We start from the raw sequence: 16,126 nt of genomic DNA on the forward strand, positions 1-16,126 counted from the left end.
TGCTCTATCGATGTTTTTCAAAATAGGATTGAACATGACACACCATTGGCTTATTGATGGATGAGCTGCATGATCGGCATGGGATTTTTATTTAAAATAAATTATTTTAAATTATTTAATACATGCTGCACCTATGTGCAGCCCACAGCTGCAGGAGACACTTTCTCCATTTCTCCACTTTATGCATTGGACGACGTCCTCAAGAAGTTCAGTCTATGTGGTTGAGGTAACGAGCTCGTTTGGGTGAAGCATGATGTCGTGCATCGTACCAGACTTCAGAGCATCATTTACAGACTGGATCATTGCAGGTCTGGTGTTCCACCTCATCTCTCCACAGCTTGACCAGTCCAGAGCCTTGTGTAACCTAAAAGTGAAAGAAGACAGCGCACAAGTCAAAATAGGGTTACCATGACTACAAATTACAATTTGTTGGCCTTTCTTTTGGAAAAAAATATTTTATCAAAAACAAGAGATTTACAATTGAAATTGTCAAGAAAATGTGACCTTTGCAATTATAAATTACAGAAGCTCAATTTTTCTTTATTTCACTTATTATATTTTATAATTATTTAAGCAGCCTCACTAGGAAGAGATTACAAGATTTTATGTATCTTACCTGCTCTTTTGACGTGTGTGACAAGGGTCTTTGTGTCCAAAGCTGTTTAACAGTTTGTTTCCAGAGCTAACAGCTTCCTGTGTTAGGTAGAAAAATTAAATTAAATTAAAGACAAACAAAAAGCTTAGTGCTACTTCTTGTGCCATGCTTTATAAAACAGTTATTGAATAAAGGATTTACTTATGTAGGTAAACAGATGTTTTAAAACATGTTAAAATATGCCAGAATGCAGGAAATAGCAGCTACTTTATTTAAAAAGTTATGGGGAATGACCCATAGACCTCGCACCAATATGTCCACCCTACAATAACAGTTATTACAATTTATATGTAACCAGCCTTTCATATAAAAACTGGGATATTTTTTACCGGAGAATGCGTGCACTTTAACCAGGAAGAGTTCAGGGGTTTTTTTACATTACAAACAGCAACAGATAATGAAGATTTTAACCTAAAAACCCACATAACAAAGCAGAGCATAATTTTTAAATTAAAAGGGACGAGGTGGAGAAAAATGCACTGAGTCTGTTCATTTACTGACGGTAAACAAAGTCAGACTCCCCGCAGCTCCTCACAGCTGAGACTAAAGTTTAAAGCAGCACAGCACCAACACAACTCATGAAGTTCAGGGTTATTTCTTTGACACTTTCCTGCCTGTTCTGTGAGTTTTATAGACAGCCAGTTACATCTTACCTTGCGTTGAAAACTATTTTCAGTTACTCGGTACCGCTTCGCTTCTGCTCCTCTCATCCTCTCGGTGAAAAGCTACGGCTAGAACAGTTGACTCCTGGGAAATGTAGTCCTTTTGACTTGTGTTAAAGTGAAAGCTTACTGAAAGAAAACTACAAAAAAGCTGCGTCCTTGGTTGGTTTTTTTTTTTTGTTTGTTTCATTTTCACTTTTGGTTATTGGTCGGTTCCCGCTCCTGTCTTCTCCCGTTAGCTTTCAGTCCGGTCACATCCCGGTCACGTGAGTTATAATGAGGTTGACTCCGGTTCCGCCGGAATCCGTCCGGAATCACGTGACCGGCGGTAATCCAGAAAAAATGTCATCCTCTATGACAAAGCTCTCCAACCGAGCTCACCAGTGTACATCCCAGGCGGTCGCGGCAAACAACAACATCGCTCTGCTGTCCTACAGCATCTCAAAGAGGCTGGAGGAAGCAGACCTGCTGGAGGAGACAAAGAGCTCTCTCTGTAAAACTGCTGACGTCATCTTAAACATGTGCGCCACCTCTGCCGTCTGCCTGTCCCACGTCACCGCCTGGATGTCCATGATCCAGAGGACCACCTGGCTCCGCCTCTTGCCATCCTTGTCCGAGAGGCTGCAGAAAGACCTGCTGGAGGGCCCCATCACCCCAGAGACTCTGTTCGGAGCCAACTTCAGGACCATCCTTGAGAAATCTCAGAGGTTCCTGGAGGTCTCAGAGACTGTACACCATATGATGACGTCACAGTCCTCCTCCCGCCCCTCCAGTGGCTGGAGGAACCGCCTTGGCCAGCAGCAGAGGAGCTCCACAGCTGCGGCAGCGACTGCACGCTCCGCTCCTCCGCCGGCCCCCTCCACCAGGGAACAGCTCCTTGAGGGGAATGTGTGAGTTTTTTGAATATGTATGTTTTGAAATAAAACAGAAACATCTCTGAAAGTAAAGTTTCATCTGAGACTGTCAGATCAGCTGATTTCACAGCTGCCTCTCTTCACACATTCCCCACACAGGAAAAAGCCGGTAACCTCTAAACAGCGTTTTAAATGGCACCGCAGTTCAGTAAATATCACAAAACACTTGTCTGCCACATCAGCTAAAATGATGTTTTTTCAGCAGACCGAGTCCGGTAAATCCCTCATTTTCAGCCATAGCCTGTTTTTAATTTCTGCTGTTTTCTGCCCACTCACAGCGCAGCGGGAGTAAACATGTTTCTCCACGACAGCTGCAGCCTCCACCGAAACGGTGTCTCACTCAGAAAGCACTCACGCCTCCTCTCAGTGCGCGCCGGCTCACCTCAGCTCTAATGTGAGACCGCAGCCTGGGCTCAGCACAGAGGTACACATACAGCCTTTTTCTGTCGGAGCCTCCTTTGGGTTCCCCCGGAGAATCTCCGGAGCGAGTGATGGCAGTAAGGGTTTTTATTCTGGTTGACGTTCATGAAAAACATGACACAACACAAAATGCGTGCCCACTCCCCGATCGTTACTCAGAGTGGCAGCGAGTGTGTTCCCTGGACAGATGTACGGACCATCTGATCAGCAGGGGTTACATGCTGCAGTTTGCAGCTCAACCCCCACTGTTCAGAGGGATTATAGAGACGGTTCTGTCTTCTCCAGAACAGAGCTCGTCTCTCCAGTCAGCAGTTCAGAAATTTCTGACAAAAAAACGTGATTTCCTGAGTTCCCAACGGAGAGGAAAATACAGGTGTTTTTTTTCCTCCCACTACTTCCTGGTTCTGAAAAAAAAAAACAGAGGGATGAGACCCATTCTTGACCTGTTCATGTTCAACAATTCGATCATGGGGAGACAATTCCACATGTTGACAATTCAAACAGCTGCTGGAGAACTTCACCAGAACGATTGGTTCACCTCCATAGATCTGAAGGGCGCATTTTTTCACATTTTCCATCATTCTGAAACACCCCATGCACATTCTCGAACGCGTGGAGACGGCTCTGCAGTTTTTACACATGGCAGGAATGAGAATTATTTTTATCTGGACAATCTGCTTTTATTAGCTCGGTCCACATAGGAAGCAGTCGCATAGACCAAAACGCTAGTGTTACACCTGCTAAACCTGGCGTTTTCTATAAACTGGGAAAATGTTCAGTTCGTCCGTCCCAGAGGATTGTTTATCTGGAAGTGGAGCTAAACTCAACCACAATGAGAGCCCGTTTATCACAGCTGAGAGCCGAAGCTCTGTCCGCTCAGCTCCGCCGTGTCAAACCTTGCTGCATAGTAACAGTTCTGCCTGTCATGCAACTCCTGGGACGATGTCAGTGGCCCACATCGTGGTTCTGCTGGGCCTACTTCACATGAGACGCCTTCAGAGTTGGTTCGCCCACCTGCGCATAGATCCTGTGTTCCAGAAGAGGTGGATCATCTTTGTGCCCCCCTCCGTGAGAACCGAAACCCTCTCATTCTGTCAGAGGGAGCAGGCCTACGTCACACGTCTCAGTTTTCACAGACGCTTTCCTGTCAAGCTGGGAGGGATGTGTCTGTCCCAAGCAGTGGGAGCACAGTGGCTGGACCACATGTTGCTTCACATAAATGTGCTAGAATGTTTCACGGTCTGAAACGTAACTCAGCATTTTGCCCCTGCTGTGGGATCAGCATGTTCTGATCCACACAGACAACAAGGTGACAGCAGTTTACATAAACCGTCAGGGAGATGTGCGCTCAGCCCAACTGTTATGCATTGCTAAACAGCTGTTGTGTTGGCCACACAAAAACCTGCTCTCCATCAGAGCAGTGTACATTCCCAGTGTTCTGAACAGGCGAGCGGATATCATGTCAAGGGGCAGTCCCCGCCACAGAGACTGGAGCCTCCATCCCGAGCTGATTTCTCGGATTTGGAGCAGGTTGGGCCAAGCAGCAGTGGATCTGTCCGCCACACGGGAGAAAGCCCAGTGTCAATTATGGTTCTCACTGAGCCCACGAGATGACCCACCATTAGGAGTGGACGCCTTTGCTCACAGCCCGTGGCCAAAAATGCTCCTTTATGCGTTCCCTCCAGTCCTGCTGATATCACGGACCCTGGACCGGGTCCGGGAGCAAGAACCGTCAGTCATCCTCGTAGCTCCCGAACGCATAAGCGCTCTGTGGTTCCCGAATCTGCAGCGACTGATATCGGGTCGGCCGTGGAAACTGCTGTGGGGGTGCGCTCTCCTCCAGGCAGGAAGAGCGATCAGGAGTTACTCGGAAATAGATCAGCATCTTTGGGTCTGTCTGCTGAACGGATCCGTTTAGAAAAGATGGGCCTCCCCCAGGATGTGGTGCGTATGTTTCAGGGCGCACGAGCTGCTTCCTCCACAACGCTGTACACATCAAGTGGACAGTTTTTCAGTGCTGGTGCGCAGATAAAGGCGTGGAGGCCATCTCATGTCCACTAGGTGGCGTGCTGTCATTTCTACAGCAACTGATGGACAGAAATTTAGCGTTCAGCACAATTAAAACTTTTGCTGAGCGATTTCTTCCTGTCATGAGTTTTTTCAGTGACAGAACAGTTCTTAACCACCTGCTGATGAAGCGTTTTCTGTAAGGTGTACAGAGACACAGACCTGTGTCACGTCCACTAGCTTCACAGAGAGACCTAATGATGCTCCAGCACGCTCTGATCAAAGCTCCTTCTGAGCCTTTAGATCAGGTTTTACTTATATTTCTGTCATTTAAAACAGCCCTGCTGTTAATTCTGATGTCGGCAAAGAGAGTGAGTGATTATTTGCTCTCTCTGTTGCTCCCTCATGTCTCAGAATTCAAGCTGACGGCAGTTCAGCTGTACTGCGTTTTAACCCTGCTCTGAAAAGCATCACAAGCTCATTCAGATCGAGAGTGATAACCTTGCATGGGTTTTGTCCTCTTCCTCATAATTCTGAGGAGGAAGGAACATCTCACCTCTTTCTGTCCCATGCGCGCGTTTTCGTGTTACGTGGCGCACACGGCCGCATTGCGCCGCTTTCAGCGTCTGTTCGTGCTTTACAGGGACAGCTCTTCAGGACGCCCTCTATCCACCCAGCGCCTCTCACACTGGTTGTGTGAGGCTATTTCTGAAGCTTACAGTTCATCTGGACTGGATCCTCTAGAGAATCTCAGCACATTCCACCAGAGGGTTTTCATCCTCCATGGGTCTGCAAGGAGGGATGACAGTGGAGGATATTTGTATGGCGGCTGCCTGGTCATCGCCATGTTCAATTATTCGTTTTTATCTACATGATGTTTCTACTTTCTCCATGACCCATTCTGTTCTCAGTGTTCTGACAGAATTATTATTATTTGTTTCATGGAGCCTCACTTTTGAGCTCACACCTGCCTGCATGCAGTTGCAGTGTGAGATATTTATTATCAGCCACAAGTTCATGACTACTGATTTTATCTTTATTGATTGGTTCATCCTGAGGAGCTGTTGGTCTGCTCTGTTCATCGTTACACTGTTACAATTCTTATCCTCCGTTGTTCCTATTCACAGCTGCAGGTCTGCTATTTCAGCCTTTTTCCTCACCAGAGATCTTTTCTCCGGTGCGCTCCTGCACATGGAGCACGCAATTACGCAGCGCGTAATTACGCACACAGAAGGCTGAGTGATGAAATGGTTTTTTTGTGCAAGCAGGTGCTTCTTGTTTGTGTCTGAATGGACCCAGTAAGGCATAGACTATATCCTGCTTTGCCTTTAACCCACTAGCGATAGCCTTAAAGGGTGAAGCCTATACGAAATAGAATGTTGGTTACGTACTGTAACCCCAGATTCTGAGTATAGGCGCAGCCCTTTAAGCTCTGGGCCTCAATGCTTCCTAAATGGCTGAAGAAAAAAAAGCTTTTTGAGAGCTGATTGCCCGATCTTACCGTAATTTATACGGACCGGGGGTGGGGCCCACACAGCCGGTGTGCGTGGACTAAAGTTTTCAGTGCTGCGCTGTGCGCGACAGGATAAACCCACTAGCGATAGCCTTAAAGGGCTGCGCCTATACTCATAGAATCTGGGGTTACAGTACGTAACCAACATTTTCTGGCCGATCACTGATTTCTAAAATGTCTGCTCTGCCAATTTCGATTTTGGCCGATACCGATTTGGTTTTATAAGCGACTCTGTCAGGTGTTATATGGTCACAATACTCCTTCAATTTTCCAATATTATTTTATTGAAAAACATACCCTTGATCAATATCCTAGAAACAATACAAATTTGTTTTAACTGGCCATGAGGTAGTGCTCTGAAACATAAATGTAGTTCAGATAATTGTTGTTAAAACTACAAAAAATTGTTAAAATCGGTTTCTCATGCAAGTATCGGCTGATTTTAATTTCCCGAAATTAAGGAAATCATGGCCGGCCGATTTATCAGTGCACTCCTAATAAATAATAAAAAAAAAAAATAAAAAAATAAAAAAAAAATATATATATATATATATATATATATGTACAAATGCACACACGTGCACATGTAGGTATTTCTAGTTAATAGCAGTTAGCATACTTTATTTTTTCAATGAAATACTTCTTAAAATATCTTAACAGTTTAGACTCCGTGCCTGATTTTGTGACATTTTTTCTTTAAGACTATATAGGCCTCACCCACTTTACTTTTACGTAATTAACTTTTTGGTGTACACTAAAGGCATTGTTCTAAAAGTCAGTGCAAAAATTCATAAATATCCAATCAACCTTTTTTGTGGGAAAAATTTCTATGGTTGATAGCACTACTTATAGCTCAGTGTTTGTGAAATCTGGTCCATTAATTCATAATTGGCTCCTATAACGGTAGTATGAATTTCATGATATCATCTATTATTACTTTAAAGATTTGGCTGAATTTATCTTTAGCTAGCTTTCTAAAACTCTTTGCCTAGGCATAACTTACTTGCTTTCTAAACTAACTACTTTTCCTTGAGAACCTACTTTCAACCCACTATCTAGATTTAAGTTCGAGTGTTTAATGGCAACTGAACTTGAAACATTTGCGAAAAAGTCAAACGTAGTTTTCGCAAACTTTACAAATTAGTAAAATAATGTTGGAAATGGGCGTGGTCTATACCATTCGACTCTATAGAGACCAAGGATTGTGAAGGTATATGCCAATAAATGTGTCGCACATGCAGGCCATAGTAACCACCATGTAATTATCTTCACAGTACGCCATTTGGTTTAGGCTGCAATATGACTTACTTACAGGAGAAAAATAAAAATAATAATAAAAGCGGAACAGTTTCAATATGGTTCCATGTTCCCCTGGATGCATGGAAACGCTGTTGCTTTGCAGCTGCATTCCCCTACGTCTGCTGGCTTGGACCCCTAATTATCCCTGCCCTCTTAATGAATTAGGGGAGAGAATCAAGTGCTCAATTAAATGATTAGACTCTAAGCTGCGTCAAAGTCTTTGCAAAATCCTGTCAAAGCCTGAGCATTAGAAGCAATCTACCTCAAACAGACCTGAACCATTGTTCCTTATCAGAAACGGAGTGTTAGCATTTTCCTATCAACTAAGCGCTGGTACTGCATATGTTTCTATTCCTTCATCTCTCTCATTCTTTCACTCCTCATCATTATTGTTAGAGCTGCTCTGTGTAGCCCATCTTCTTTTTTTCATGTCATTTCACATTTTTCCTCTATGAACTCCCTCTCTTTCCCCTCCTTTCATTTGATCCTTTATTCTTTTTTATACCTCTCCCTCTCCAGGTAGCCCGGGAGAAGGAGAGCTTACAGGCCCAGCTGAAGGCGCTGAGCCAGCAGACTGAGGCGGCCCACAGGGAGCTCACCGAAATCCTAGGTCGTTTGGCCCAGCACAAAGAAGAACTCCACCGCAAGGACGTGGAGTTGCTGGAGGCTCAGCAGCATCAGTTGTCACTGCAGCAGGAAGTACGAGAGGTGTGTAGCTGTACATCTAGAAATAGATGTTTCCCCCCAACCACCACGGACACAAAACGCTCATCAATACTTTAAAAATAACTCAGATGAGAACAGACCAGGTCAGCTCTTCACTGAACAGTTTGCCTCTAGAAGTCTTTCTTTGTTCTTTGAAGTTCAATGGAATATTTCAAAGAGTAATTTAATTCCCAAACAGGTTTATTTATTTCATCATTCTTTCCCTTTTTGTTGGAACGTGGAAAACTAATGTCTCAAAACAACTTTGAGTGGTTGATAAGACACTAAACAAGAATTCTAACCCTAGGTGAGGGAGGCCTCGGCCACCCTGGAGCAGGAGACTCAGCGTCAAGCTGCTATCCAAGCAAGGCTGAGAGAAGAGAACCAGATGTTAAAAGACCAAGTCAATGCTCAGGTTCTTCGCTGCCATAGGGACCAGGACACACAGGCTGAGCTCCAGGCCACCCTTAAGCAGATGACGGCAGCACACGCTCAGCAATCCCAGCGACTGGCTGAAGAGGAGATCACCAGGAAGGAGCTGCAGAAGGGCACCTCAGAGCTTAGAGCCAAGCTGACTGTGCTGCAGGAAGAACGATCTGCTCTGAGCCAGCAGCTGAGGCTTGAGAGAGAGGTGCACCAGAAGGAACTAGGAAACATGAAGGCCACCAATGAGGACAGTCGGATGAAGAAGGATAGTGAAGTGCAAGATATGCTCAAAGTGTGCCGTCAGGAGCGAGAAGAAATGAAGGCACAACTGCTTAAAATTAAGGTAGGAAACTAATACCGGTAAATGCAAATTTGCAATAAATATATAAATACAACGAACATATAGTTAGCTTACAAGGAAAACAATGAAAATAATACAACAGTTTAACTAAGATCCTGATCAGGATCAACTATTTCAATCTCTTCTAGTTTCACCCCATCCAAAATGGAATATACATCTTGAGTGTGTTCAAGTCAGAGTCAGAGTTTCTTTATTGTCATATGCACCACATGTGGTACATGTGGTGGAACGAAATTATGTACACAGGGTCCCAGTTACATCCAACAATAAAATGTAAAAGAAAAACAGTAATAACATCTAAGATATGAACTAAGAAAAACATCAACTAAATATACGCTAAGCACTAATAGGCATAAAAGCATTACATTGAACAGCAGCACGAACATGAGTCGTGTGAGCAGATGAACACGCATGAACACATCAACATGAAACAGATCAGCAACAACATGATGTGATTTTCACAGTGATTATCCTGACTAGAGATTCATGAGTCTAACAGCCTCAGGGTAGAAGCTGTTCCTCAGTCTAGTGGTTCTACACTTAATGCTCCTCAACCTCCTTCCTGAGGGGAGCAGGCAAAAAGTGTGTGTGCTGGGTGAGTGGGGTCCTTCATGATGCAGGTGGCTCTCTTCCTGCATCTGGAGGTGTAGATGTCTGTGATGATGGGGAGACTGACTGCAACAGACTTCTGTGCAGCCTTCACCACTCTCTGCAAAGCTTTTCTTTCTGCAGCTGTGCAGCCTCCATGCCACGTGAACATGCACAAAAGTTGCATTACCTTAATTTTCGGATGATTGGGCGCACCCGAATATAAGTCCATCCATCCATCCATCCATCCATCCATCCATCCATCCATCCATCCATCCATCCATCCATTATCTTTACCCGCTTATTCCATTTTGGGTCACGGGGGTCGCTGGTGTCCATGTCCAGCAATCACTGTGCGAGGGGCGGGGTACACCCTGGCTGGGTCGCAAGTCCATCACGGGGCCACATAGAGACAAACGAGACAAACAACCATTCACTCTCTCATTCACACCTAGGGACAATTCAGAGTTACCAATCAGCCTAACATGCATGTTTTTGATCTGTGGGAGGAAACCGGAGCACCCGGAGAAAACCCACGCATGCACGGAGAGAACATGGAAACTCCACCCAGAAGGTCCCTGGACCGGGGTTTGAACCAAGGACCTGCTCGCTGAGAGGCAGCAGCTCTACCAGTTGCGCCACCATGCTGCCCGAATATAAGTCGCGTCCACTAAATAAAACAACATATAATAATAATTTTGTACATATATAGGCTGCACCTATATATAATATATGCAATATAATATATAAGCAGGTGTCCACGTTGTGACATTAGCTATTTACACAGAAAGGTTTTTTGTTTAACTTTTAATTAAATGCATACTGGTAACATGTTTTTCATTCATTAAACTTTTATTTATACAGGTTAGTTCCCATTGAGCCTCAGGGACCCATTTACAAGAGAGACCTGTTACATACAACATACAGAGTAGATGAGGAAAAGAGAACATGAGTGTGGAGGAAGTTAAAAAAAATAATGTCTCACACCAGGTCCTGGCCGGGGCACAGTGTAAAAGATGCAAAAAAAAGACCTCACAACATAAGCAGCAACATACAATGACATCACAATACATTTAAGCATAGAAGGTGGCGAGTTGTCCATGGACACTCTAGAAAGTTCCAAAGTTCTGAAAAGATGGTACATCGTCTATCAGCGGCACAATTCTCATAAGGCCACAAATGTCTTCGGGGGGTAAACTAAGAGCTTCTTAGTTTACGTATTCTCCAGGAGCAATTTGCGATAAGTTAGCCTATCCAAGGCCAGCGGGGAGTCCAAATTCAAATGAACAATTGTTTCGGGCAGGCAGACTTTACTGACAAGTCTGCCTTCAGTTCTGCTCATACACTCAATGGCAAATCCAAACAACCAGATCTGTGGACATTCCACCGGTCCATGCTTGTTAGCCTACATACACAAATACGTACAGTAAATGTTTTTTTTGTTTTTTTTGTTTTTTTCTGAACATTGTCTGTAACACGGCTGGTTAAAATAAATAAATAAACACAGCAGCCTACCAGAAAGTCACTGGTTGCTATTCACCTTCCCCTTGTGCTGTCCTCCATCACACAGCTGCCTTTCAAGGATTTTTTTTACACTGCTCCGCTGTCAGGATCCACAGGCAGACTTGAGCAAAAGTTGCATTTTAAATGCACGGTTCACACTTATTTCAAGTGGCTGCAAATACTTCGTTGTGCCCCCAGGGAGGGGAGAAATGAAGCACAAGGCACAACGGGGAGGAACGGGTCCACACTGTGACCTGTCCGGTAATTTCATTGGTCAGATTTATTTATTATTTTGTTTACCTTTATATATACAGGTAGTCTCACTGAGTCACAAGGACCCCCCCCCCCCCCCCCCCCAAGAGAGATATGTATTGATCAGCTATGTGAGCACCCAGGTGTAACAAGGCTAAATGTTTTGGCAGCATGAAGCTTGTTTAAAAAACAAAAAAAAAATCGTTAAATTAGCCACAGCATTGTATAAGCCATGGTGTTCAAAGTGTGTGAAAAAGTAGCGGCTTATAGTCCAGAAATTATGGTAATCTTGTTATCTGCCTCTTGTTGGAAAAAAATCACAAGTATAACATGAACTGTTCAAATTACTTTTAGTCTTTGAAGCTCTTTCTCCAAAGCACGGCTGATCTCTTGATCATATTTCAGGTGTCACACACTTTTTAAATTTGTTAAATCTTACATGTTCAAAGTCATAAACCTGCTGTAGAAAGTCTTTCCCAGCATGGGTCGAAGAGTTCCCGCACTTTAATTGGTGTTTAGAGGAATCACTGACTCTCACCTCATATTTGGCTAAAGCTAACTTGCATCAGCCACTAAACATCTGGGATATTTCCGACCCAGTGAGAGACGGAAGAAATTATCATTCAGAGTAATTTTCTCCATTGGTCTGGGTTTTGTCCCCCGAGTACAAGAAAACGGAGGACTGCTGAGCTCCTAATGGTATGTGGTGACCCGAGAATCTTCACGGCTCTAAAACTCTTCGTATCAAAATCACAAAAGTCTCATCAAGGCTGTGCTTGGAGATCGGGGGTTTCTCTTAACTTTCTCCCTCCTCTTCCCTTCCTCCAACATTTCAAATGATTAGCCCTCCTGGGTAGTCTGTTTTTGGGGGGGCACTGTCCTCCCGATATGGTAGAGTTTAGCCCATTAGCTGTGCTGAATGGCATTAATATCTGACATAGCTCATTGTAATGGTGTCATTTCCAAGTGCAGAAGGGACAAGGACGTTTGCTGAAATGCTTTTAAATACTCGCCCAAGGCTGCAGCAGATGTCCCATAGAAGCCCACCCAGTATTCATTCAGCATAGCTGGAAGCCTGTATTGCAATTGTGATACAGTCGACTGTAAGACGGCCTAAAATATTCTAATTTTCTCTGTCCTATCACTCTTCATTTCTTTTCCTCCTTGTCTTCCCTCTTGCTGTCTAGTTCTGTTTTAATCCCTTTCTTTCTCCTTCCCTTCAGTTCCAATTTGCATTTCACTTACAGCCTCTGTTTTATTTTCTTCTTTGTTTGTGACGCTTCTGTCTCTTCTAGTTCTAACTCATAGTTTTTTCGTTGCACTTTATTATGTTTTGATAATTGTAAGTGTGTGAGATCGTTACTGTTATGGACAAAACTCTAATATTTGAAGAGTGTTTCTGTGAGCTGTCCCAGATGCTGATGGACATGGTGTAAAAGGCTGACACTAGCTATGTTTACATGCGCAGAAATCTTTGACCGGATTGAAATGTGTTCTGCTTGAATAATTCAAATGTGTTGTTTACATGGGCACAATCTGTTCATGACGAGCGTTTACATGCAGCGGGCTTTGTTCTGAACAGCAGTACTGACATGCGCAGAGTGGTAAACTCTCCTTAAAAAAAACACCGAAGAAGAAGTTCTACTTCCGGGTGAACGTAAACAAACCTGAGCACCCAAAATGGACCCGCAACAGGTTTTAATGATGGTGGAGACGTTATTGCACTCCCTGACTGAGCTACAGGTAATAGAAATCATTTTGAGCTCTTTCAAAGTTTCTAGTAGAAATGTTGTGTCGCTCACCGACCAGTTTTACTTCCCTGACATGCTAATATTATTAGCGTTAGCCAGGCGGAAATGGCAAAGTCGCACATGCGCAGTCAGGTCAGTTTTTCACCATCAGATAAAAACGAACAGATCAAGTGTTTACATGCGCACCGATCGGGTTTCGGATCGGCGTAAACCACCCGTTTCGTTCTGATCACAAATTATAACGGATCTTAAATTAGTTTTCTTAACCAAATTCCTAATGATGTCTGTTTGAAGAGGACAAAGTCCTGTATGTGTCACACTTGGAAGATCACTGACAGATGATTAGAAAGCCTTCTGGTACATTTGTCATACCATGTTTAGCTAAGTTTATGTTAATTAAGTAGCAAGTCTGTTTACTCTGACATGCTATTGTCAGTATTTAAATGAACTAAAATTGCCACCCACAATGTATTCACTCCTGTTGGTATTCTTCGTTTTCTTGCCTTACAGTCTCAAATTGAATTGAACTTTCAAGTGGATTAAAGATAATAAGCTTACAGAAAAGACTCTGCATTATTGGGGTTAAATGGTGGACACAGTAATACAGTTCTAAAAAGCATATAAAAAAGTAGTTCATTCATATGCGTGCACCCTAGAAATCCCATTGAGCTCCATTAAATTAGGAAAAGGAAAAATTACGTCAACACTGAAAACCTACCAAGTGAAGGTCATTTACCTAAACTTACAGAACAAGTAAGAAGGGCATTAATCAGAAAATAACCAAAAGGGCTAAAATAAACGTGATGGAGCTGAGCAGCTGTTCTGCAGAGATGACAGTATTTGTAAGTTTGAGCTGCACAGAGCTGGGATTCATGGAAGAGTGGCAGGAAAAAACCCCAGCTTAAATCTAAAAATAAGGCAGAATGTTAGAGATGTATCTAAAGGCATATTGGGACACACCAAACCTGGAAGAAGGTGCTCTGGTCAGATGATGCATAACATATTTTTTTGGACATATCTGATGCAAATCTAACAAACCACATCAAACTAAAAACAGCAGAGCATGGTGGTGGCAACATCAATCAACCTTTATTTATACAGGTAAATCCCATTGAGCCTCGAGGACTCATTTACAAGAGAGACCTGATTTCAACAAAGAAAGATGACAACAATGGACAACAGCAACAACAATAAACAATTAAAAAGCATACTACAGTTTTTTTTTTTTTTTTTAACAAATAGGATGGCTAAAAGGAAAAGGTAACAAAACAAAAAACAGCTAGATTCCAAGACAAATGTAGAAAACTAACAACAGGAACATGTCAGCATTGGACCCTGCCAGGTGTCCAACAGATTCTTAAAGACTTAGAGAGGTCAAGGTCGAGAGCTTCAAATCTTTTTCTAAGATATTCCAGGAAACAGGAGCAGAATAGGAGAAGGCCCTTTTGCCTAGTTCAGTCCTCATTGAGGGAACACTGCAGGTAATAATGTTCTGAGAGCGCACTCCGTAGCTGCACTCACGCAGAGACATCTAGGAGGAGAACATCATGTCAAGGATATGTTTTTCTTTAGCAGGAACTTGGAAACTTTAGAATTGAATTAAAAATGGAGGGAGTAAAAGGTAGGGAAATTATTTGAAAGGAAACCTGTTTGAGTCTTCCAGAGGTTTGAGACGAGACAGAGGTTCAACTTCCAGCAGGACAACCGCTCTAAACACTGCTGAAGCAACACTCTGATGGCTTAAGGAGAAACTGTTTAATGTCCTTAAATAGTCCTGAGTATTTTTGTATGCTCATGTCTTATGGTGATAGACTTACGGATGAGGTCAGGTAGGATGGAGTGGATGGAGAAAAAAGTTTCAGGAGTGTTTTGTGAAAAAAAAAAAAAAAAGCGGCAGCAAGGTCAAAGGAAAGGTTTACAAGGTAGTTGAGACCAGCTATGTTGTATGGTCTGGAGACAGTGAGAGGAGAAAGAACTGGAAGTGGCAGAACTGAAGATGTTGAGGTTCCTTCGGAGTGACCAGGATGGATAAGATTAGGAATGAGATCATCAGAGGTACAGCACAGGCTGAACAACTGGGAGATGAAGTTAGAGAGGCCAGACTGAGATGGTTTGGACATGTCCAGAGGAGGGACAGTGGGTATACTGGTAGATGTTAGAAACGCAGCTGTCAGGAAAAAGACAAAGGGGAGATATATGGATGCAGTTAGAGAGGACATGGAGGTAGTTGGAATGAGGACAGAGGATGCAGAGGACAGAGTGAAGTGGAGGAGGAGGACTCACTGTGGAGACCCCTGAAAAGGGAACAGCCCAAAGAAAACCAACAAAGTCCATGCTCAATAATCCAGGTATAAAATCCAACAATTTTCAGTCAAGTCATTTGGACAGTTTCTATTTTTAATGCTGAAATGTTTCACCTTCCATCCAGAAGGCTTCATCAGTTAAGGAAACACACAACATAAAACTAATTCTTTCCCCAACAGCTTACTCTAAAGTGGAACAAACCCCCTCCTCCGGTGCCGGCCCTCTTCCTTGTCGACAGTCATGTCAAACTGGTTCATGCTCAATAATCCAGGTATATGTTTTTTGGGCATGCCAAAGAGACCGTCTTAGCACCAACATAACTGGTTTGTTCCACTTTGGAGTAAGATGTTGGGGGAAGAATCAGTTTTGTGTTGTGTGTTTCCTTGACTGATGAAGTCTTTTGGATGGAAGGTGAAACGTTTCAGCACAAAAAAAAAAAAGAAACTGTCCAGATGACCTGACTGAAAATTGTTGGAGCCCAAAGAAAATAAAAAAAAAGTATGTTTTTGGTGTAATTTCTTGTTTGGTTGATAATACATACTTTGCATTTTTAAATCAGAATCAGAATGCTTTTATTATCCTTGCGCAGTAAAGTACAATGAAATTACTTTCCGTACAGCTGTCCTAAAGATGGATAGAAGTGTACAGGGGGCTGTAGCTTCTAAAATGTGCTGCCTCTGTTGCTTAGATAAGAAAAGGGAAGAAAAAACAGGAGGAGAGCGGTATTAAAAAAGATCTCTCACACCGTATCCTAGATAGGGCACGG

The 16,126-nt window shown here is 43.2% G+C and overlaps 1 protein-coding gene across 1 annotated transcript in view; it reads left to right on the forward strand.

Moving 5' to 3' along the window:
• Positions 1–16,126, forward strand: part of LOC119417841 (centrosomal protein of 128 kDa) — a 166,813-nt gene that overhangs the window by 90,604 nt on the left and 60,083 nt on the right. Inside the window, exons 15-16 of the mRNA XM_037685096.1 lie at positions 7,990–8,178; positions 8,483–8,944. Coding sequence (XP_037541024.1) covers positions 7,990–8,178; positions 8,483–8,944 — 651 coding nt within the window. The remainder of the gene's footprint in view (positions 1–7,989; positions 8,179–8,482; positions 8,945–16,126) is intronic.

Source organism: Nematolebias whitei, chromosome 12 (assembly GCF_014905685.2).
Source record: "Nematolebias whitei isolate Nwh7 chromosome 12, NemWhi1, whole genome shotgun sequence".
Lineage (NCBI taxonomy): Eukaryota > Metazoa > Chordata > Actinopteri > Cyprinodontiformes > Rivulidae > Nematolebias > Nematolebias whitei.